The 26,237-nt window shown below is 33.3% G+C and overlaps 2 protein-coding genes across 2 annotated transcripts in view; one reads left to right on the forward strand and one right to left on the reverse strand.

The window, feature by feature from the left end:
* Positions 1-3,171, reverse strand: part of LOC119834183 (mediator of RNA polymerase II transcription subunit 17) — an 8,430-nt gene extending 5,259 nt beyond the window's left edge. Inside the window, exons 1-6 of the mRNA XM_038358491.1 lie at positions 2,849-3,171; positions 2,347-2,599; positions 1,646-1,927; positions 1,281-1,416; positions 804-1,021; positions 467-547 (exon numbers count right to left, since the gene is read on the reverse strand). Of these exons, the coding sequence (XP_038214419.1) occupies positions 467-547; positions 804-1,021; positions 1,281-1,416; positions 1,646-1,927; positions 2,347-2,599; positions 2,849-2,940 (1,062 nt within the window). The 5' untranslated portion in view covers positions 2,941-3,171. The remainder of the gene's footprint in view (positions 1-466; positions 548-803; positions 1,022-1,280; positions 1,417-1,645; positions 1,928-2,346; positions 2,600-2,848) is intronic.
* Positions 3,172-3,692: 521 nt separating this feature from the next.
* The window catches only part of LOC119834285 (1-phosphatidylinositol 4,5-bisphosphate phosphodiesterase classes I and II), a 75,421-nt gene continuing 52,876 nt past the window's right edge, over positions 3,693-26,237 (forward strand). The window contains exons 1-2 of the mRNA XM_038358621.1: positions 3,693-4,049; positions 4,392-4,538. Of these exons, the coding sequence (XP_038214549.1) occupies positions 3,954-4,049; positions 4,392-4,538 (243 nt within the window). The 5' untranslated portion in view covers positions 3,693-3,953. The remainder of the gene's footprint in view (positions 4,050-4,391; positions 4,539-26,237) is intronic.

Consider the following 26,237-nt stretch of genomic DNA (forward strand, 5'->3'; position numbering starts at 1 on the left):
GAGTGCTCCAGCACGTGGTCGTGGTCCGACTTGCTGTTCGACGCGCTCTCCGACTGCGGGGTGTTACGTTAGTTAGTTCGGCGCTCTTTTTCTATCATTAAAAAAAAAAATAATGATAGAATCCAATTGTCTCACTTCCTTGTATACAGAGCGTTAAATTATTTAATCCTAGCGGATTCTAATCAAGATAGTAAGATAAACCCATGAAATTATTGTATTGTCACCAAGCGTAGACATTGTACAAAATAAAGATTCGTATTATTTTTAAATTTAAAAAATGTAAGTGGACCAAAATCGAGTTGCAGGAATCCGATACATTCATATATATAGGTAAAAGTAATAAATACGTGTTAAAAATGTATTCCGTTATGTACATTCAAGTGGTGTTGACACTCTATTTTTCTATATAATCTTTTGGGAAGTTTTAATATAAAATTCAGTGGTTCCCGAATTTTTTTTTGTTTACCTTGACATTTTCTGTGCCATTACTGGTATTTTGTCTATTATTGTGACACAGGCCGATCAACAGCTGAATGCCTGGCAGTACCTGTAAATCATCAAATTTAACACAAGAATTACAATATGGAATTTCCTATTGGAAATGGAGAAACTTATCAAGCACACAATTAATTTTGGTATCGAAATTGTTGAGCAGGAGATATCACTTATAAACCAACTTGTTTATTATTATAGTCGATGAAAGCTGTTACTTTATATACAATAATCATATATTATATCTATGCATATATGGGTGAGCTACGTATACACCAAAACAGGTCAATAAAAACCCATTTAAAACTCACCGTAGCCATAATCTGATTGCCCACAACCATATGTGGTATAGATGCATCCAATTGCACTGCCTCAGCGGCCAACCTCGCGAACAGCTCCTTGCAGAAGAGCACGTTCTGGGCGGCCTCGAGCTTCTGCTGCCAGTGAAGGTCTGCCCCATCGCCCAATAGCGTTCCGGGGCAGTTTATAGCCGATGAACTTATAGTTGCTGTCACTACGTCTTCTTGTTCTGGAATTTATGAGTTTTATGAGTAACAGCATACTAATTGTTACATTTTTTTTTCCATTTATAATATCAATATGTATAAGTTTATTTGTAATTATTATTAGTCTAGCATGATATATGTGATGTGTTTATTCATTTTTTTTATTTATTTATATGGTTTCTTTCTTCCTTTTTCCGTTTTTTCAATAGGAGTGGATGCAATTTGACCAAATACTAAATAACAAAATTGAAATAAATAAAAAAATAAATATATTTAACAAACCTTTTTGACACAACACTGATATAAAAGCGACCCCTTGCAACTCTGGTGGCACGGTGACGCGTAAAGCAGACGGCGCCGGCCCCGATGCGTTCATGCTCATTGCTTGCGCGATCTGCTCCTCCGGGGCTTTTGTGACCTGATTAAATGAAATGTGCATCACAGGTTTCACTTTTAAAAGAAACTAGTATAAACCTTAGTTTTCAATAAACCTAAAATTAATTATGTGTTTGGTAGGCATTTCAATATCCATGGGCTTGTAAAAATAAAATACATTTTAATGTTTTTCTTTTTTTTTTCATGACATCAACCGTGATTAATATGAGACTCAAGAATCATCACATATTAAGTTTAGACATTAATTTTACCTCGAAAACACCCGTCTGGCTAAACTTAGATCCAGCCGTTCTATAACTCAAGTCACCAACAATTGTATTTGAGACTTTCTTCAGCCTCCAATTTTGCCGAAGCCTCAGCAGGTCTATATGGAAGTCTGGCATATTCCTCGTCATCCTCATGGTTTCACTTGCCCTGAGTCTCTCGACCCCGTTGAGGAGGACTGCTCCTGCGGCTGAGAGAGCTTTCTTACGCCCATACACTTGAACCATGGGACGGCTTTCTATTTGATCTGCCTGAATTGGGTCTAATACCTGAAATCATGTTGAGAACTTGTAGTCTGGAATCTGGATGACAATTAGACTGAATGTATTTAAGATATTTTACTGCTAAAAATAGCAATAGATTTTTGAGGTTTAAAATATTGGTCAAATTTTCTACTTGATATCAAACAACCAATTTGTGAAAAAAAACCAGACACTTCTATTCCAAATTAAATATTAGTATTATACATAAATATTTTCGTGTTTAATTTTATTTCCCTTTTTTGGCAAAGACAGCCACACATTATTGTTATGCCTAGTTACAAATTTTTGTTTTTGTGTTTGTTAAAATAAATGATGCTTTTTTCTCTTTCTTTCTTCAAACTGGTGCCAGATTAAAAATTCTAATATTTTTTATAAGATAATGTTTTATCATAATTTTATATTATGTACTAAAACGTGAAACATACCATGTATCTCTTCTCCTTGGCTATACTTAATACATCTGCCAGCACACACACTTCTGTCAAAGCATTCCGCAGCTTATTCCTGACAGAATCCCATGGCCATAAGTTGGATTGATAGCCTGGGTCTTTATCTTCCTCAGACTTTACATCTGCACTGGTTTCTCCTTCTTTCTTAATGTTGCAGAAGTCATCATCAGTTTTTGAAAAGTCTATTTTTTGTGCCAATCTTGCTAGATTTTCTGACATGGACAGTGGTCTACGGACAAATCGAAATTATAAATTTAATTATTATGACTTATGTGATTAATCTATTATAATTAACGAATTTGGAGTGATATTATATTTGTTTCACAAATTAATATTACTTCAGTATACAGGGATAAAACAAAGAATGGTTTTGAATTGTATGCATAAGTGGAAAATCTTATTCAAGATATAATACTAAACGTAACAAAAAATACGGTGCTTTTACTTGTTTATATGTTATGATATAAAATGAACTTACGCTTGATAAATCTCTTGTCCATCGTAGGTTATTTCTTGTATTTGATTTTCTATAGGAGCTTCGATTGAAATGTTTACAGAATTTGCCATCATAAAGCCTTTACGGTTATTTTGCTGAAGGAATTAAATCTACCCTTTTGGGGTTTATACACGGGGCTCAATGCGTTTTAAATATAAAGAATCTATCATTTTGAAATATAGTTTAGAAAATAGGAAAAGTTTATTGGCTGCTTTAATCGATTTGTTTCAAAAAATGTTAAATTGATGGTCTCGGGTCTAGCGGGACTAAATGTTTTCTTTTGCTAACATTTTACAATTGACATTTTGACACTGCATCAAATGATAATGAAGTTTCAATTTATGTGTCAAAGCACTGAAAATTCTGATAGATAATCTACAAGTTTTATTTTAAGCGAATGGTTTTTAAAGCAATGAGTTTTTTTTTGTTACGTTTAATTAGTTCTAAAGAAAATTAAAATAATGAATCGTTGTTTACATATTTGCAAATCATTCATTTATTTCATATGTAACAGAGCAAACATATAATTTCAATTTGGTAGATCTTAGTTATCTACATCCGTAACACCAGGCGCAGAGGAATATTGCCATGTTCAAAAACATATATGTTTGAAAGAAAGAAGGTAGCTAAATCATAAGAATAAATTCAACAAATAATTACTTAGTTAATTGTCTAAGAATTTATTAATTTTGTCAAACATTTGGCTTCAACAATTAATATTCCTTCATAAAAAATCTATAGATTATATAAACAATTTTTTTTCTACGATATTCTATAAAAGTTAAATCTGGTAACTGGACATATTTTGACATTTCTTAAATTTCGATGGTACACTGCGGGTCTGTCGTGTCCCTATAAGATGTGGAAAGTATTTGTTGTTTCTTAGCCGTAAGCGAACTTTCTTAGGCACTTGAACGTTAATTATTTCTTATCACTAGTCGGTCTAGAGTGTACTGTGTTCGCGTGTGATTCGTGCCTTCACTATATCATTGATAACTATCTCAGATTCATCTGAGCGCTGGGAGGAAGATGACTGTTTTTATCCGTGATAGTGTTATGATTTCCGTATAAGTGTTTGTTATTCACAATGACTACATCTACAAGATCATCTGGTGTAACTTTGAAGCCGATAGAAGTGCCTAAACCTTTACAAGAAGGCGAAAAATTCATCAAGTGGGATGAGGTGAGTACTAGTCTACAACTTTTACTAACTATCACGTAAATAGTGTATCCTAGTTCTAACATTCAAATTTTGGATTTAGGTACACAATTGAAAAATTCAAATTCTCCAATTGAGTATTCATCATAAAATATAACTTTTAATTTAATGTGTTATTTTAACATTTATAGTAAGCAATTAATGTAACAAAAATTGTATTCATGAATTGTTTAAGATTAGGGTGTACATGATTATTATTGTTAAAATGTTACAATTTTTCTTATATCATCCATAATATATGGGGAACAGATTGTAATGTTTGTTTATTATTATAAAAGAAGTCAAATGTATAATAAATATCTTCAGGATTCCTGCACTGGCCTTCCAGTCACCCTCCGGGTGGATCCCAATGGGTTCTTCTTATATTGGACTGATCAAAACATGGAGGTGGAAATGTTGGACATTGCCACCATCAGGGATGTCAGAACAGGACAATTTGCTAAATTGCCTAAGGTAAGAGAGTTACATGATTTTACACAGAATTTTATTTATATTATTCTCAATGAAAATCAGCAAACTGTTCTTAAGATTTTTTAATGTCATAATATGATGATTGTTGAAGTTTGGTTAAAAGTCTTATTAGAATCCTTTTAATTACCATCAAATATATACATAATTTTTTGGGTGTTAATAAAGCAAATTTGTATGAGTCCATAATTTATGTTTAAATATAAATAAGTTAAGTATAAATATGTGTTGATTGTGGATTATTCTGGTTTGCTATAATATCTCTTTGAATTTACTTTAAATATTTTGTTAATGATAGCCCATAAAAGTTTATAATCTGTGCCTTTTTATTATTAATATTTGTTATATGTATATTATTATGCCAAAACTAAACAAACATCAAATGAAAATTAATCAGTAAAATGTTATTAATTTTGAACAAAAAATATGTTCTCATATTCCAACAACAAGTAAAAACCATTTATTTTAAGAATATTTTAATTCAGAGTTCTAATCTTAATTCCAATTGTAAAAATTATATTTAAAAATGTGAATAAGTGTATTGCATTATCCCTCTTTGGCATTATTAAAAATAAGAAGGAAAATAGTATGCCACATAATAAACACAAAATAGATTTATGTTTATTTTTACAACTATTATGTTGTTTGAAGGTTTGCTTCCATGGCACCTGCTTTAGAAGAACCATATAACTCTCCCACATGTTTCTTTTTTAGTATAATGCAATAACTACTATCTACATCCATTTATCATTCTATATGGAATACATTATAGAGATAACAAAACCCAAAAAAAAAATGTGTATTATTATTTATAATACCAAAAGCCATTATGTCGCATATATTTTAAAATAATGTATTCTTAATGTGTTACAAGTACAATGATGTAATGTTTTATATGCATTTTCGTAGAATAATTCATCATCATACAAAAAATTATCTACATAATAATTTAGTTTTTAATAGATATTATCAAAAATGAAGGAGGTACTTAATTCAGCTGGTTTTTTACTTGGATCCTACTTATATTATAAAGGCGAAAATTTATTAGTGTGGATGGATGGATGGATTTAGAAATTAAAAACTTTTCAACGGATTTAAAACACGATTTATTCATTATATTATTTACCCGACGTTTCGAACACTTTACAGCGAGCGTGGTCACGGGGAGACTTGCATTTTCCAGTCCGTACTGGTCAACATAGTATTTTCTTGTGTTTGGTTTCACGCGAGTATTATACATTTAGAAATTAAAAACTTTTCAACGGATTTAAAACGCGATTTATTCATTATATTATTAACCCGACGTTTCGAACACTTTACAGCGAGCGTGGTCACGGGGAGACATGGATGGATGTTTGTAACTTTTTCACGCGAAAACAGCTTACCGTATCTGTATAAAATTCGTTACAGATATATAGTCTGGATAAGCACATAGGCTACTTTTTTCCCGGGTAAAACGCGATTGACGCCGCGGGTTATAGCTAATACTCAAAAATTCCCGAGGGTTTTCAACCGATTGATATTTCTATGTTTGATAGGAGTTTATATCATTTGGTTTGGTTTATACCATTTTAATCTCAGGAATATTGGTGACCTTTGTTGTACAAATGAATTATATTTAAAATGTTTATGAAACTGATGTATTATTATGTAACCAAAAACCAAATTGCAGAATATTGCTTTACAATAAATAATTACATTACGTAAAAAAGTAAATTTGGATACGAATAAACTAAGCACATTGCAATTTCATCCGCTAATACAAACTTAATTAGCGGCTTTATTTCATTCGTGCTAAAATTCATTGACTATTTGCTACGGACAGCTGGGTATTGCTGGGTATTGCTAGACGAAAATCACGTTATATATTATCAGGCTCAATTTACGATCGCAGCACTCGTGTTTAATCCATTTGCATTTGAAATTCGCGAAACTGTTAATGTAATGTAGCCTATAAATATTAGTTGAGTTGATTAATACCGTCGAAATGAGTCTCAGCTTAATAAAGTCAATATGCGGTAGACGGGTGCTGTGATTTTCGTGGAAATGTTCGCTAGAAAGAGCGTCTGTCAAAACCCCTTTATTTAACTCTGACGACTTGGAGTGTGGTGATCCGCGATTCCTCATCAGTCCCGACATGTTGGTAAATTACTATTAAAATTTTCATGCATCTACTCGTATTCATTGTACTTCATTTCTAATTTAATATAAACCAAGAATCACACATTACATTTATAATACAATAAGGATTTTGTATGAAACTTAACGGACGATATTAATAAAATGTTGTATGTTTCATTTTTAAACAGTAGGCTTCCTATATAAATTTTATTTAAATATATTTGTATTTTTATACAATTCTGCAATTATTTTCAACGACGAATTAAAATGGTTAGTCGCAATTCGGAATCTTCAAAAGGTATTATGTATTTTTACATTAACTTAACACAGAAAAATTTGTACATCACAACATATATTTTCACATTCATGGATTCGCTTCAATGATGCGGAATCTAAGATTTCTCTTATTCCGTTCCATTTTTGCAATATATTTTTAGCGTGGAGATAATTTTGCCATGGAAAATAGTTTATTTTTTAATGTAACAAAGAGTAAATTATCATGTTATAGAAATTATTCTTTCGTTAGTGATTAAAGATTACAAGTGTGACAATAGAATCAGTCATCTTAGTAATGCTAACAGGAATTATAATATAAATGAAATCCAAATTGGAGAATACAATTAGAAACAAATGACTTCACACAACGTTCTTTTTACGTAAGAACCAGAGAGAAGACATAATTAAATGGAATGCGTATATACATTTTACACAATAAATATTAAATTTCATAGCAAGTTATGTGTAATCCCGTAATTATAGTGGTATAGGCTATTAGTTATCAGACGTGGTCGTTTACCACCGTTAAGTCCATTAGCCGAGGACAGATGTTGGAAAATTTAAATTCTTCATTTTACCTTATCTGTGGACGTACTTTATGGTACAGTTTTGTTCTATAGGCATATTTTTAAGATTGGAATGTTTATTATTGGTTGATGAAGATATAGAATTGTTTCAGGTTAGTTGTAACTATTCTAAATATAGAAATAATGGATGAAATTATAATTATATTTTTGTATTCTTATTCTTATCTTAAATGTTGAACATTATTTTCAAAGTAATAAAAATATTTGAAAAAGTTAAAGGTGAAGATTGTTGGGTGAGATCGCTACGATTACAGATTACGGTTTTTATTATTTATTTTTATTAAATAGCATTATCTAATATATAAAATTCTCGTGTCACAGTTTTCGTTGCCATACTCCTCCGAAACGACTTGACCGATTTTGATGAAATTTTTTGTGCTTATCCGGTATCTATGAATCGGCCAACATCTATTTTTCATACCACTAAATGATAAGAGCAAGGCAGAATAGCGTATCCCGGGTGCACCTTTATTAATACTAATTAATATAATATATTTAAAACAATTGAATGAAAAATATTTAATAGGAGCCCGCGTCTTTTGCCGCATCGTGGCAACGTTACAATTAATTAACATTGAATATTTTCCAAGTTATTTTTTTTTACTTGTTCCTTAAAAATCTTCGTGTCATGTGGCAGCAATCAGTTGCGGATGTCCACCTACGTAAGCTCATGTTTGATATTTTCGCGCGCAATCATTTGTATTTGTTAAATGAGGTTGAGGACTGATTGACAGACACCACAGACTAAACAAACAAAACGGTCGTAGACGACGAATGCCCATATTTTATCTATGAAAAAATTTGTCATCACACAACCACAGAAGTCTTGATTAGAAAAAATTAAGGTTATGTTTAAAGGCCAAAGATTATAATATGGACGAAATAAAAAGTTAACGTGATTGTAAAATTGTACTTTAGAAAGTGTTAAATAGTCTTTTGCATAATAATTTCAAATATAACCGTCGTATTACCGGAATTAAATACAGTTTAATATTTAATACGTTCTTATCAGTTAATTTATATTTCTGAAACATTAAATTATGTTGGTTATTGCAAAATTAATTAAGACTTGCTAATTTAGAATAGGAAAACATTGAATTTATCGTATGAACTGTAATTTTTCTAGTATAAGTTCTCTCGATTTGACCAAATACCTACCTACATTTACCTCATCATTATAAAAAAAATATATTGAAAAAACCCCACAATTATCTGGCGTCATGGGCACCGTGGGGTTAGACTGGTTTTAGAGTCACGCAGACCACACGCTGAGCGTCAGTGCTGATAGCCGCAATGTCTCCATGGAGCGTTTAAGAGTAGCGCGAAGGTATCAGCGTTATGCGTCTGAAATCCAATTAGAGAAGTTTATTTTGGGTCAATTTTCCATGAACTTTCCAAAATAAATTCATCCAAATGAATTATGAATGATGCAAATATCAATAATTTACGAGAAGTCTAAGTTATAGAGTCTAAAATCTTTGTTAATGTTTTTGTAATGTTGCCATTGATATGGAAATAGAAAGATCGATACTATGTTATTGACTGTCTATTCAATACGATACGCGTACTACGGTGTTTCGCGGTTATTAGTGAAGAAAAGCATTGTTACATTGTATATTAATTAGTCAAAATCGAATTAGGTATATATCCTGCATTTCTATGAATTTAAATCGATTTTGTTGGAACGCTAAATGTATAGAAATCATGTGATTATGAGATGTGAGTCTGTGATACATCCAACGAGGAATTGTGGGATTTCTTTATCGAGCAAATACAAATACAAAATCTTAACAGTATCTAAGGCTAAAGCAATAGAAAAATAGTGATATAATTTTGAATTTTAATTTCTTAACTTCTTGAATTAATAAGGCATTTAGAAGTATGGAAATGTAAAAACTACTATCCACAGCGACATTAACATGTGAATAAAATTTATTCTTCCATTTTAATCTTCAGCTTAAAATGTAAAAGCGCTCAAAAAGTCAGTTAGAAAAGCGTGAGTAGTTTTAAAACAGTTTTAACTGAGTTATTATAGTGCATTGCATATCTACATATTCTAGAAAGTTCATTGTTAGCAGATTCAGTTTCTCGTCGAGTTTGTATGTAAACTTCTGTGGAACAGAATTGTAACTGCCTCACGCAATCCATGCGACTCAATGCACCTCGAAGTTAGGTTAGATCATTGTTTAATGTGAGCAGTGGTGGCTCAGTGGTGAGGATTCCGGAGTTAAATCGAAATGTCTGGGTGGGCAAAAATAAATTGTCACTGTCAATATATTTGCGCATTATCCCATCATTACTGTTCCGATCGGTGAAGGAAAACAACGCAGGGCTGAAGGCTGATGATGAAATAATACTGATGATGCATACTGACAGTCCATTTTTAAGTCATTTAATAATGTTATACGTACTTTCGAACGTTTAGTGGCTATTTACGATAACAACATATAATCGTGAAATATTCGTGTGAGTACATCACAACGATTTTAAAGCATTTCCATGCTATTATGCTGGTATTCCTTAGTGTTGCTATGTTGATTTTATAAATTGGAAATGTACAATAAAACGATGCGGCGAACAAAGAGTTGTTTCAGGGTTTTTCGTTAATGCTTTTTTTACTCTAATTGGTCGGCGTGGTGCAATTATGTTAATTTTATGCGAGACGAAATTTTATATGGAACTTGTGTCCCCGAATCTAAAGCTGTTAAATGCAGTTGTGCCTACGAACATTCCATTAGCATAATTTTTGGATAAGATATATTAATTTGAAAGACTGTAGTAGTATATTTTCATATACATATTCTGTTTTACAATACAAAGAGCTTTATTTTTACGGGTATACGTTTTTGTGCAACGCATATTTAGAGTTACGGCATGAATAGACAGATTCCCTCTTTTAAATAATATTTAGAGATCTAAATTGTTATTTACTAGATGCTTGTCCCGGCTCCGCCCGAATATCAAGTATTGAATATCCTATTTTATCCCAAGGAAGCATTTAATCAGGATGAAAAGTGTCTGAATACCAAATTTCATCAAAATGCGTTCAGTAGTTTCAGCGTGATTGACGGACAAACATTAATTACTTGTGATTGTTTAACCCGACGGTTTCCACTTATCCTTTCCCTTAATATCAGTTACGATTTGAGGAAATTGTTCTTTTTATTCAAACACAAATTATTTAATCCACATGATTAAAAATATATTTCTAATGTTAAATGATTAAATGTGTTCTTTTGCATTAATTTCATGAAATCATTAATATTATGAAAGATGATATATTACAATATGAAATAGTCGCGAGTAAATACACGCAACTAACTAGTTAAGTATTTAATTAAATTATGTATAACCGAAAGCCCCATACAATACGTTATCGCGACTGGCCCGCGTCGCCGCTTATCAGAAAGCTCGGTAATTGGCTTTGCTTTGGCGTTCATGTGAAATTAACTAACTGCGATATCTAAAATTTCAATAAATCAATTTTTATAAATCCATAAAGAATTGCATTATATCATGTAAACGTATTTGTTAGATCATTTTATTTCAATGAATTGGAACGTGAGGACATGGTTATCTCAATCAAATAGTATAATTATGATGTTACATTTATTTTAAAACATAAATCCTATCCTACTAATATTATAAATGCGAAAGTTTGTAATGCAATCAAATTTGGTACATAGACAGCTGGACAACTGGAATAACATATAGGCAACTTTTTATCCCGATATATATACCTACGGGATACGGACTTACGCGGGTGAAACCGCGGGACGCAGCTAGTATATTATATGAGTATCTACTGATATAATTGTGATGGGAACATTCCACTTAGATGGGTAAATTATACAAAATACCTTCTCCACGCGAGGTTACGTTGAGATTTCAGTCTTGTATCAATTATGGTACGTACGGTTAGGTGAATCTGTAAAAACGGTATAAATCTATTCTAAGAATGTTTTTTCTTAAATTACTTTTGTGTGATTTTTATATTGTAATTTTTGCCTATATAATAATAACGATGTATTAGGTATTATGTAATCAATTCAGTCTAATATATAAAATGCTTATAAAAAAAAAGTATTTTTTTTTTATTTTGCACAGACTAGGTTTCGTATACTTACGTTTGAAATGGGTGTACTAATTTTACATAAAAAAAATCATCATCCCATAGAAAGAATTCCTCTTGAAAAAGCTGTATTATACCCGAGTGACATCCTACTATAGTAATATGTATATATGTATGTATAGTTGCATATGCTATACATACATAATGTTTTTTATAATTAATTATTAATTTGGACCCGAAAACCACAGAACGGATTTTGATGATACTAGACTTATGTATGTACCAGAATAAACACAAAAGATGTAAGTAGAAAACCTTAAAATACTTGTTTTTTCCTGCGGGTATGTTCTACGGTGAAACTGTACACCGCGATATATACCGAAATATATACCGCGGCATGGTATATATTTTCAGTCGACTTAAAAAAAGGTGGAGGTTATCAATTCGACCGTTTATTTTGTGTTTGTTATCTCTTAATTTTTCACTGGGTGAACCGATTTTGGTGATTTTTTTATGTATGAGCTGTTGCATCCGATTTACATTCAGTCTAGTACTGATAATTTGTTAGCGGATTAGTATTTTCGTAAATAATAATGATGGTTTGTTTGTATCCCGTTTCAACTTGGCCGGGTCAGCGACCGGTTTCAATATTTATAAGTTACTAGCTGCGCCCCGCGGTTTCACCCGCGTAAGGCCATATCCTGTAGGAATATCGGGATAAAAAGTTACCTATGTGTTTGTCCAGTTGTCCAGCTATCTACATACCAAATTTCATTGCAACCGGTTCTGTAGTTTTTGTGTGAAAGAGTAACAAACATACACATACACATACATCCATCCCCACAAACTATCCCATTTATAATAATAATTAAGTAGGAAGCAGAAGTGCATTTGGTTTAACGCGAACAAGTGATCCTATATTATTTCCGTCCACAGTCTTCCCCTAATGACCAACAAAAGAATTGGTCAAGTGCATCTCACCTATACGTGAGGTGATCTATTTCGGTTGGCCGCCATTTGTCGCACGGCCTCGTTATTATTTCACCGTCTAGATCATTTGGGTCATTATTTAGTATTGAAGTATTGTCATATAAATAGACTGGTTTGTGTGGATTCGAATGTGACGATCTGCAGTTGTTACTCGGTGGTAAATAGTAAGACGGGCAGGTCAGTTTGGGTGTCGAAAGATGAATTGGATATTGATATGTTATATGTGATGTGTCGTATACATTTGGGCGCGGTTAAAACTAATTCAGAGCTATTTTGTTATCGAGGCGATGAAGGATACTAAATTTTACATGTGTAATCTATGTTTCTATAGTCTATAGATAATATCTATTGATATATATGTTAGTATATTATACTAATAATATAAAGCTAAACAGATTGTTCGGTTGAACGCGCTAATCTCGGGCACTACAGTTTTCAAAAATTCTTTCACCGTTGGATGCTCACACAATACGTGATGTCTGAGTGCTATAGGTTAAACACGTACCACGGGCAAAGCCGGTTGGACTACTAGTACCTTATAATAATATGGTCAAGCGAGGTGAGTATCGCTTGTCTATAATGGATATAACGAAGAACTCTAATAATTTATGCAATGTTTGTTCAAGTTACTATACCTACGCAATTATTTGACAAACGATTTGACTTTGGCCTTGAACCTCGTATGTTAAAGATATTGTCATCCTTGTGTGATACCAAACGTTCTGTGGTTTTGTACAAATGCCAAAGAAGTATAACTGATTGTTATCTTAAATAAGAGCTTAATAGCAAATTGAAATTAGCTATTATAAAACACTTAATTTAAGCTTTGTTTTGTGCCTAAAAACCATGAACTAAAAATTAGATGTGTTTCTTGTATTGATTATAGTATCGCCTGGCGATTTAGCACGCGATTTCCAAATACCATGAAGATATTCGAGCAATATGTTAAGTCCATCGAAATTTTTGTATCCAATCATAAGTCAAGTGTCAAACCGTAATAGCGCTCACATCAAAAAAAGGATTCGAAAAATTACTGACAAATTCTACCTATCCCCCTGGATGACACATTTCATCTAGAAATGATGAATAATTTGATGAAGAAAGGTACTTGTATGCTATTTTTTTGTAGAAGCTAAAAGAGCAATCCCCGCCGGTGGCGGATTGACTACTCGTATTTCACTGTTTACACCTTTATGAAGTTTATTACGGTTTCAATTAGAAATTGTCCTTCATTTTGACACGCGTTTTTGAGCTTTACCTGTATGTTTGTATCTAACCGACTATTTTAGACTCGATTTTGAAAAAAGAATCGTTTTTGTATCAAGGATGGGTGACAATAACATAACTTCATGTGTTTTATATATTACTTTCTCGATTATGATCGCCAGAGCTATCATCTCTTTTCGTTTACTCTGTATACTATTAAATGAGACAATTTAGTTAATTCTATTATTAAAGCGTGTTTCGTTTAAAGAATTAATATTTTACCACAACATAAAAATATTTTGCGTGTCTCTATAACTTTATTCTTTTTTAAAAGCTTTTAAACTGTTACGAACATTCATAAAACGTCTACTATCCAATAGTTTCTAAGTGTTCTCAATAGATTCGGCCATAAACTATTATGATGAAAGCATTACTAAGATAAAAAAAGGCACTTCACACTCTTTTATCTTGTTGGAAGTAGATAAAACAGTTTCTTGGAGAGTTTAAAGTGATATATAGAGATATTCGTTACATACGAAACTATAACTCTCAACACAAATGAACGTCAGCGGATTTAGCAAAAAGAAGGTGATTGCACTCGCGTCGGAAATAACTTCTGTTCCGATTTTCGCGAAATGCGGATGAAAAATGACGCTATTAATACCCGTCCAATTTGAACGGGACTCTTTGTGATAAACTTCGCTTCGAAAACTTTGAGCTTTCACCAAGTATTCGATTCGGCCCAGGCCTTCTTTGGAAGCGTCTCGACATTTTCTGTTTGAAATAACTCGGAATCCTGTAGAGTGAACCTACGATGTTTAAAAAAAGAATGTATTCATTTAATATTTCTTTAAATACTTCGGTTAATATTGTCAATATATTCTTGAAGTAAAGTTACGGATTAATTATAATCGCATTATTATAACAATCAAAAGTACATTAAGGAGTTATGGCACAGTTTGCATTTCGCTATAAATTTTCCACTAATTAATTTGGCGATGAATAATGAATGGTCTCGGCGTTCCTACAGCACGCGATAATATTGACACACTTTCAATTGAAATTGCCCGTTTCATTCCTGAGCATCGCATAATTTCCATTTCCTGTGGGTAGTTTGAGAAATACCTTGAATAGACCGGTGGGGGACCATTGCTTTTGTATTTTTGTATTCAATAAGTATAAATGATAAAAAGTAACAAGATATATTTATAAATACAAATTATTTAATTCTAAGTATATTTATGACTTTTATGGCTCCGAAGAGCAGTGGTGGCTCATTGGTGAAGCCTTTGACTTAAATTGAAAAATCGGTGGTTCGAGAGCGGGCGGGAAATAAATTGATTTTTAAATTTATCTGCGCATTATCTACATCAGTGCTTAAAACGGTGAAGGATAATATTGCGAGCGAGATAAGAAAGCAGCATGTCCAAGAATCAAAGTTCCACGACATGTGCCATATATGTCAACCCTACTTGGTCAGCGTGGTGGATTATGTCTGGAAAGGCCCGTGTCCCGTAAGGGAATATATATAGGGTGATGATATATTCAACATTTCTTCTATGAATATGTCTTCATGATTTCTTACTTAATTTGTATGCTCGTGCAGTTCGCGTTATCGATCTATGTTTATGATGCTTTATTTATTAATTAAAACACTTGAATTCTGTTTTTCATTATCTTTAAGTATTGTTTCTGAGAAGAAAGAGCCTTTGTGGATAAACTATGTTACTCATGTAAAATAATGGTACTATTGTACATAATAATAATTAGAGCAGGATACAATAATAAAAAATAAAAGAAACAGTTAATTGTTTACTGCCTCTCATACATTGAAAACACATTAAAAGGAAGCGAAATTTTGCGTTACAGTCTGCTACTGTCTAAAATCGCGATATCAGACAGCGCTGGTTATCAGACGCACCTAACAAGTAATACTTACAACTGTTATAAACTACATCATGTCTTGATAGTGAAACAATGAAGGCAGAGAAAAACAATCTTGCAAATAAATTGATATCCTCCATAACCGTACTATCAACCCAGGTTCACAAGATTGGAAACTGATTAAAGGCGCATTTACCATATCATTACGACTTACACATCGATTATGTTTAAGCATTGTTTTGTTATCAGATTCCAACAGATTGCGCCCACGATTTCATTCGTCACGCAATATTGTGTGTAACTCGTGTCGATCGGACACGCAATAAAGTTCCACTTCCGAAAGAAGCGGGTGACAGCGCCGTGGCAACACCACAATCAAAAACATCGTGGCTTTTGTTACAATATCGCGAGAATACATTTTTGTCTGATCTAGTGCACATACGATTGACAATATCACGCGCTGGGTTGTAACTGTTACCTCTTAAATCAGGACAATTCCAGTGTGGGAAAGTGATGGTACTAGACTAGACGATCTATATAACTCTGTCAACACTGTTTGCGCTGTTTGTCTGGTTGCGCTGATGGGTCACCTGATGGTAAGCGATCACCACCGTCCATGAACATAATTAGAGGTTGTGCCCCTGCAAATGTGTTGCCCGCTTTTAAGGGATAAGAGATAGGAAAGGATTGACTACTGGAAAGAAGGAATGGGATGGACTGGAACCCATTCACCGAACAAAACACGCCGGTCTTCTGTAGGGGTGTGTTACTTTCCTAGTGCGTTCTGATTCGTGCCGAAGCGGGCTCGACTTACACTTTAAAAGTTGTCTTATGATAGACTTAAGGATTTGGTTTGGATTGGAGTAGAAGTAGGTAGCGTTAGAAATTTATATTAACATTTGGCGTAATCCTATTGTAATATTTTATAACACTGATGTATGAGTATTGATTATCGCATCGAAAGCGTGACTGGCAAAACTAAACCATCCTTACTAAATAAGCCCACATAGTCTCCGCTCGTTCCAAAATACCTAATCCAGTCGATTCACATTAAGATAACCAAAATATCGCCATTGTGCGATTCCAAATTCAGCGGAGCAGTTCCGACTCTGCCTTGAGATGACTTTAGAGCGAATTTAGTTAGCGCTATTCATAATACCGCTCCGAGAAAGATGTTATTTTTAACGCGTCGTTTCCTCATTTATTGTCTGTGGTGGCTGCATTACGCGGTTTATTATGTGTGCATTATTTTCCGTTCCCACGCTTTAATTTGTCCGTGCGATAAACAGGCCAAAGCGTATACTTATAGAGCGCTGATGGTACAGCGAAAAGTTCATCATAACAACGTTGATCATTTTTGAGTTGTGTTGCTGATAGCTTAATGTATGGGCAATCACGTTCGCTTGACGTAGCATCTTGAACTCTCCAATTTATTTTTGTATCACATATAATGAGCCTGGAGAATTGCTTTTTGTGAAAGCAGAGTAAATTTAATAGCTAGCGCCATCGGCATATGTATCGTGTCTGCCTGACTGAAACCTTTTTTATTCGTGTCTATGATTGGCCCATTATTTTACATATGAATAATTAATTAGACTCGCATATACTATATTTAGTTTAATTTGAATTAAATGGAACACCGGAATACATTAAATTTAATGGAAATGTGTAAGATGTGTGTATCTAAGCAAGTTTATATATTAAACGAGTATATTATCTGGTTTTATGTAAAATCATGGGCCCGCATGCGGTTAACCGAAACATGATTAAAACATATCATACTGCTTAATCACATATTTCACCGAATTTGAAGAATAACATTATTTCATATATTTCTTTGACATGTGTTGAACCAACTAAAACATTTTAATGCTTTTTGTTATTTGTTTAACTTGTGCGTATGTGTGAATTACTATATTTCATTCTGATGAAAACGGGCGAATCAATGTTATTGAAGAAAAAATAAACAACATTTTTACATCTCTGTTACGATCTGTCTCTGGACCTCGTCTTATTGTCTATTTTTATTGCCTTTCTTCTATATTTATCTATAAATAAAAATCAAATATTTGAGGTTCTAGAAACGAATGATAACAATTTAGTTAATTACTAGCTGCGCCCCGCGGTTTCACCCGCTTAGGTCTGTATCCCGTAGGAATATATAATATTAGTAGGTGAGGATAAAATTTTTCGTCGATATTGAGTTGCGGAAACATGTAATCATTGTTTCATTATTGAAGATTTAATTGTAATTTATTTATATTTATGCTAGTAACAACGATTCATTTTGGAAATTAAACACTTTTTAGCGTGCGTGAGCGTGAGCGTGGTCACGGGGAGACTCTCGCTGTAAAGTGTTCGAAACGTCGGGTTAATAATATAATGAATAAATCGCGTTTAAAATCCGTTTAAAAGTTTTTACTTTCTAAATGTATAATACTCGCGTAAAATCAAATACAAGATAATACAACGATTCATTTTGTTTTTTTTTTAATCTTCAAAGAATATAATGTAGAAAATAGTATAACACTCACTTAATTCTTTTGTTTTGAAATACATTTCACTCGGACGTTGAAAAATCGGCCTCAAGGGAATTCCTGTTCGATCGATAGCAATCAGAAGTATGCTATTAAGAGCTACAAATTGTTTTGTTTTAGTGATAAACACTAGGTACTATAAATCATGAATATTTTATTATAAATGTCATGCGAACGTGTATAATGTTTTTGTAATTTATCTAACTGTGTCAACTATCTTCCTTTATCACACTGTCACACTAATATTATGAATGTGAAAGTTTGTTTGTTTGTTTGAATGTTTGTCCGTGAATGACGCTGAAACTATTGAACGGATTTTGATGTAATTTGGTATACGGACAGGGTATGAGCTGACTTGGGTGATACGATACTTTTTATGCCGATTAAACGCTCCCTTGGGATAAAACACGAAACTTGATATCCGGGCGGAGCCGGGACGAGCGTCTAGTGTATAATAAATAAACGCACAGGCACTGCTTTACAATTGTTATCTATAATATGTGTAAAATTTTTGTCCTCTCGTATTCAGTTGACTGCATTCAAAGAGCTTAATAATTAATTCACACTTCACCGTCCACAATGTATTGCATACCGAATATGTATTGATTTTAGACTTATTAGGATTAATTATTTGCTATTTATGGTTTCCATTTGCCGTTTTGCGATTAGAGTATTAATATTTAATATGTAATTATGTATGTCAATGAGTTGTGTGAACAATATACCATAATTAGATACGTTACATTTTATTTCCGTTCGTAATTCTTCCTATTATGTCTTGATATTATCATTTTAAGTAACCAAAAGTAATCTATGCGATTTTTCGAAGACTCGATCTAACTATAGAAAGGTATTGAAATTCCTTATTAATACTAGTATAACTAGTAATTCCCTATTAACCACCTAAATGGGGATGTTAATGTGTATTTACTTAGTTGAATATTTGTCATATTTATAATGTAATATGATTTGTTTGTAGAAATACTAAATATTCCGACCTACATCCCACCTTTTGCATTACGTGAAAGACAAAATCATATATTGCGTCAATCGGCTCATAAAGTTCAGAATTTTGAATGGATACGACCAAAACATCCATTCATACTGCAAATTCAGCTGTGACATGTAGAGAAGAGCCAAATAGCTGAACTTGATATAAATCATACAAATATAAATACGTCTACGATATACATTATAGCATGTGTAGTGTCGCACACCAATAAAGACGTAATAAAAATAGATGATACGGCATTGTCCGTACCGCGTTTATTTGCCCCTGTGGTGTTTGATAACTCGCTTTTGTATACCCGAAATAAGTATGTGTTTTCTTTATTTGTTTTGTTCTCTATATTTTTATTTAAGTATGATTGTGTTATGTATCGATTTTATGTATTATATATTTTATATATTATTATCTTCCTTACTATTCATGATTATTCGTTGTTAAAAATAAGGAGCTTAATTGAATTAAATGAAATATTTATTCATTCAATTAAGGTCCTAATTGTTATTTTGCGATGTATGTCAATATTATATACGATGTATCGTATTTTATTGTAGCTTTAAAAACTTATAAAGCGAGTAAAACATGTTCAAAAAATGCAGTAAATAGTTGCCATCAGCCTTTAATGGAGTTCAAAAGTTTATTACAGCTTCAAACTAGTTTTCAGTTCCGTAGTTTTAAAAAATAACTCACAAGAGCATAATAATTTGATTTTACCTCCGACTGGTTCTTGGCGAATTTACAATGTAACTGTGTATACCTACTATGTAACACTTTATAAGTGAGTAGATACATTATAGAGAAGGAGACGAATATACATTGAGAAACTGAAAAGGTCATGAAAAAACAAATACAATATTGTATTTTTTTAAATCAGTTGAAAGAAGTGAGGTATCCGAAACGATTGTTAAGGTGAGATCATGAGTTGCCTGGCGGTCTAAAGCGTCGCCACACGTCGTTATTGCAAAGACGCGTTAAAAGGTAAAGTTTTTAAAAGGTTTAATATTGAACATTCTGAATAATGCTGTTTAAAATTATATAAAAGTTAATTAAAAAGAAATGATATAAGCAAACGTCTTATCCTTTCTACCAGAATAAGACTGCGTTTTCGACTTTAATTTTACAGTATTATTGATACTAGAAATTCCATTATTATCTTGTCTGCACTTTAAAAGCAAAGAGTAGTAACTTTTGAACAAAAATCAAGTTTATTTCTTGAGATTATACAGGTGTGCTACAAGTAAAATTTTCCAAGGATATAAAACAATGTTGATACAAACGAACACATACGGTTATGCGGTGGCTTATAAAGATGTAATAAAATCGGATGGCGCAGCCGTTCGCCCGGGGCGTGTTTGCGCGCGTGCTTGTGTTGTACATTTTTACGTTGCTGACGGTACACGCGGCTTGATACCGATGTTTGCTGTGGGATTAGGGCCGCTTACGTGTTTTTGTATGTTGCACTTTTTTTGCTGATCGTACATACGCAGAGGGACGGTTGAGGATGTGGCATTGGACTGCATTTGCAGAAGTATTTAGCTGTTTAGTTGTAAAGTAGAACGTGTATTTGTATCTATAACTCACTAGCTGCTCGCCTCGGAACCGCCTGGTCTCTAACCTTTTCAAATTTAAAAAAATTATTATCCGAACTAAAAATCATCAAATTCTATTTATCCGTGCATGAGTCATTAATGGCAAAACCATCAAGAACTTTTTTTATTTATATATAGAATATATTGGGATATTACCCAAAAATAACTATAAAAGGAAACCAATACTTAAACACATCGATATAGTTCCACTATAGCCACGATGAAAAGCGTGTGGTCCGGTATTTAGGGTCACAAAAGATTGCCTTTGTTTCGCCGCCCTCATAATAGCGATCGCCTTCGAATTGTTGTGCACTAAAACGCTTCGACTAAACGCTACGACATTGTTACAGTAACATCGTAACACGCATTGTTCGCTATGAGGTTATCTTGTGTATTGACATTGATATTGGTAATGTTTGTTAGGCCTTTCTTTTTGTTTCGAAATAATACTATTTTTAGTCCATTTCTTTTTAAGTTGTCATCTCTCTCAGACTACCATCAACATAGTTAACGATGATGGCAAAATATAACATTCTCCGTCTGATACATTTTCGGACAGTGCTTTCACCATAGAATTGATAAATGAGGTTAGAAGGGTCTGGTGGGCGCGACAGACACGATGCTCATACTGAAAATGCTCATTTGTCAATATGTATGTAATGAAAGAAAGGCGGCGAAGCGCGTTCTAATACAAATCAGAAGCAACATACTTTCTTAAAAGCAGTGGTGGCTCAGTGGTGGGAACCTCGGACTTCAAAATCGATAAGTCGGGGTTCGAGACCGGGCGAGCGTGCAGGAAATATATTGATTTTTCAATTTATCTGCGCATGTAGATAACACCACCACTGCTTAAAAACGGTGAAGGAAAACATCGTGAGGAAACCGGCATGTCCAAGAATCAAAAAGTTCGACGACATGTGACATCTGCCAACCCGCACTTGGCCAGCGTGGTGGATTATGGCCTGAACAGTGGGATCCCAGCAGTGGGAACATATATGGGCTGATGATGATATACTTTCTTAACTTTTTTTCTGTTCTGTGGGTTTAGCTATCATCTTAAACAAAGAGCAAAAAAGTGTAAGTCTTGTAACCAACGATGAGGTGTAACTCTATTCCCTACTAATATTATAGATGCGAAACTAACTCTGTCTGGGCCGTAATGCACGCACGTTCATAACGCCTCAACCACTACACTGGTATGGATGAAAATGGCAGAAAGATAGTTTGAGACCTGAGAAAGGACATAGGGATACTTTTTATCCCGCTAATCCCACGTTTGGAAAAACTTTCTTGTCTATCTTGTCCTTTGAATACCTGGGAGTATAAAGTTAGTTTTGAATATTAGAGTAGTAAAGGCACAACTTGAAATATTTGGACGGTGAATCGATCGGTTTAACGGGGGATATGAGGTATATTGAGACACACACTGGCTACGTTAGACTATTCTTACTATATACCTATGCTTGATTGAATTTGCACAGCATCTGTAAATACTCGCAATGTGTGAGCCGGCGGACGGGGTCTACAGTCTACCCGTCTATATAGACACCCGATATCTCAACTCGCAAATGAATTAGTGGGAATAGAATGGAATGGTTTAATGAAAATTGAATCGAATCACTACTGCTATAATTTTAAGGTTTAGTTGAGATCATGAAAATATATTGCAATCGTTAATCGATTCTGATAATTTTAAATGTATGTTAATATGTGAATTGGTTTGTTTTACGTAGGATTTGCCGCAGATATAATTTTATTTATATGTACATAATTTTATGTATGTTCAATGCTTATTCAAAAACGCTTAGTAAATAAATATACTTAGTTGAAAAGTAAACTAAAAATCACGCTTTAATGATGGAATCAACTAAGCGTCTCATTTGCTATATATTGCATACCTTCAGAGTCGAATGTGGGCAAAATGGAGTTTAAAGGAGTCAGTTACATACAAACATACAGTTGAAGCTTAATAGCTTTTAATAGCGAGCAATTAAACGTAACTTTATGAAGGTTATTTACTTTTTAAAAGAACGTCGCCGAGTCGATCACAATTTTCTTCTCAGGTATTCCTTTAATACAAACTTTTTTCTAGAAACCTTAGAGTTATAAAATGTATTTCTTTTCAATGGTCGGATAATGGGTCCATATCTAGAGGTATAATACTTTTTCACTTAGCGTGCTAAATGCGCAGATGCATTAATATTCAAGACTATAATGGTTAATGGTTGAACAGCATCTACTTTTTTTTCTATATATTTTAAACTAGCTGTTGCCTGCAGCTTCACCTGCTGGCCAATAATTTTTCACGTTACAACAGTTTTTCCTCTATTTTATCCCCTTGGGGGTAGAACCTTTCTATGTCCTTTCTTAGCGAAAGCCTAGAGGCTATCTGAATGCCAAATTTCAGCCCGATCGGTGGTCAGTCAGTCAGTCTCCTTTTCCTTTATAGATTAAGATTAATTCTTGCGAAATTGAATTTCGTAGAACGAAAACGTATAAAAGAATTCAAATATCGTTTTGCCCAGATATGTGTATTTAATTAAGTTTTGTATAATTGACTAGTTGTGCTGCGTGATTTCACCCGCGGGTAGAAGCAAGTAGTATTTCTTTAGTTTTACCGTGTTCTTTTGGTATATCAGCTACATCACTGCTGGTGCATCACACGTATCATCAAAATCCGTTCTGTGGTTTTCGCATTAAAGAGTCATACTACCTTTACTACTAATATTATAAACGCGACAGTTTTTATTATATATTCCTAAAAACTTTCGCGTTTATAATATTAGTAGGGCAGTAGAACTTCTTATGTTAATAACTAATATATAACTTCAGATGTATTATTAAAAAATTCATAACATTACACATGGTATTGTATATTGCTACGCAAACAGCTTTATATGCGTGCTTATCTACGCCGTAGCAGAAGCGCGGATTGCGTAGCGCCATTGTGCTTACCTTCTACGTAATTCTGAAAATTGTATATTTAGTTAGTCTCGGCTTCTTTGCGGTTAAATAGCTTCAAACTTTCTATATTTTTCTTATAACAAAGTACATGTTTTTTATTAATCGAGTGTACCTATCAAAAAATCATAAAGAATTGTCCAGAATTCAACAAGTTTACAATGAAATAGTATCATCACAAGATTTATAAAAATATTTACATTAGATAAGCGACACAATTACATAATTATTATTTGCCATAACAGATTATAAAATTCCTTTAATAAAATTCTTATAAGGGAGATATAAGTGCATGCGAGAAATGAGCTTCGGCACGAATTGGGTTAGTTCGCACTGGTAACGTATGGTACGTTATGGTAGGTAACCCCCACAGAAAACCGGCGTGAAATAATAGCATGCTATTTTGTTTCGTACGGTGAGTAGAGGAGCCGGAGGCACCTTTTCTTTTCCTAACCCTTCCCAGTCCATTCCTTCTTTCCAGTCGTCAATGCTTTCCTTAATACTACTGTACCCCTTAAAAGCGGGCAGTGCATTCGCTGAGGAACTGCCTATGCGAATGCTCATGGGCGGTGGTGATCGCTTACCCTCAGACGAACCACCAGCTCAATTGCTCACTTATGGCATAAATAAAGTTAACCAAAACAATGGATTATCATAATAAACTACGTATACAATACTAGGATTGTACTCATCTGTTATGATATGATGAGCGATTAAACTGAAGAAGTAAATCCTACTTAACGTGTCTAGTCGGAGTGGAAGCTGATGGGTTTACTCAATGTACATATATTATGTTATCCCGTTTGATTGCGGTCTTAATGCCTTAATGTATTACCTACGCTTAATAGTTGTTATAGTAAATATTATTTACTAGCTTTCCGCCCGTAGCTTTGCCCGCGAGATAAAGGGAATTCCCATGGAATTGAGTTACTTGGATTAAAAGCCCAAAGATGGTACTATAAAAATTTCTCATTTCAACGTGAAAGAGACAAAAAATATTATACTCTCGCGAATGATGCAGAATGAGTAATGGTATTGTAACTATATGAATAGTACCGGATTTGCTTTTCTAGGAGTAACTCCTACATACATATATTCTGCGACATGCTTTTAACTGATTTTGAATTTATTTATTTATGTTATATTGATGTGGTTTGATAAAAATAATAAATTAAGAAAAACCTTTAACAAAGTAAATTGTATAAATGTCGGCCTTATGGGCCATAAGCTATCTCCGCTTGGCAAACCTTATTTTCCTCTCATTTTCTTTTTTCGTAGAAGAAACAAATTTTTCTAAGTTTTCGTGCAAATTACGATGCATAACAATGTTAGCAGTGGAAGGTTCAGCAGTGTATGTTATTTTAATTCTAGTATTGCTTTGTTACTTTCTGATTAAAACTACCACCCATGTTTAAATGAAGCAGCTTCCCTCTTTAATACAATAACAAAAAATATACATTAACGATAGTAAAACAAGTAAATATTATGCGTTTCAAGGGAATTTCCCCGAAACATTAATAAATATATTAGTTGTTAAATTAAATAACCTATTAGTCCAGACTTTTGTTCCATCCACAATCTATGTATATGGAAATCGAATCCTGTTACATCTAAATAATCTCGTCTAGCAATTCCTAATTATCACTACAAAGGTCGATAACATCGTCGGGAGTATATAATGAGCAGGGCAGACAGATAAGTGAGATGCTAGTCGGGCGTGCGGCGTGGGCGGCAAGGATACATTGCTTGGCTGGATGCAGTCTGAAATTATAAGCAAATTGTTTATTGACATGACCGTTTACTGCTTGAGTGGGTTGGTCGTGAAGGATTTTATATAGCATGTTTGAATTTTTCCAAATATGTATGTAAATGGAGTATATACTAATGGTACACAACTTATAGTGTTATTACTAAAAATCCGTTTTATAAACCTATAGGTATAAAGAACCTTGCCAATTTTGAGTGATGACTAGTATAAGGTAATATGTCATCTATACTAATATTATAAAGAGGAATTTTTGTATGTAAGTGCGTTTTGAAATGTTTTCACAGAAGCTTTAGCTTTAACATCGATTTCAAAAATTCTTTCAGCATTAGAAAGCTGCAATTTCACTGATTGACATTGCCTATATATGTACCATGGACGAAGAGGGTACGAAGAGCTAGTATTAAATAAAATAAATTATTTTTGTCTGTTCTCTGTCCACAGTCAAATTTCGAAGTGAACATTAAGAGTATATATTTTTGAGTATACCTATTTAAACAGTGCAGGGTAATGTCAAGGAATTATAAAATGTCATCTTTTCATATAAATTGTAATAGCTACTAACACTAACAAAACATGGTTGTATTTATATAAACCTGCAAATCTGACGAATGTGTGTGTACAATAGAAACGCTAAGATATCTTCACATTGCTGGTGCACTATACAGAGCGACAGTGATTCATAAAGAT

This window comes from Zerene cesonia, chromosome 19, assembly GCF_012273895.1.
Source record: "Zerene cesonia ecotype Mississippi chromosome 19, Zerene_cesonia_1.1, whole genome shotgun sequence".
In the NCBI taxonomy this organism is placed as follows: Eukaryota; Metazoa; Arthropoda; class Insecta; order Lepidoptera; family Pieridae; genus Zerene; species Zerene cesonia.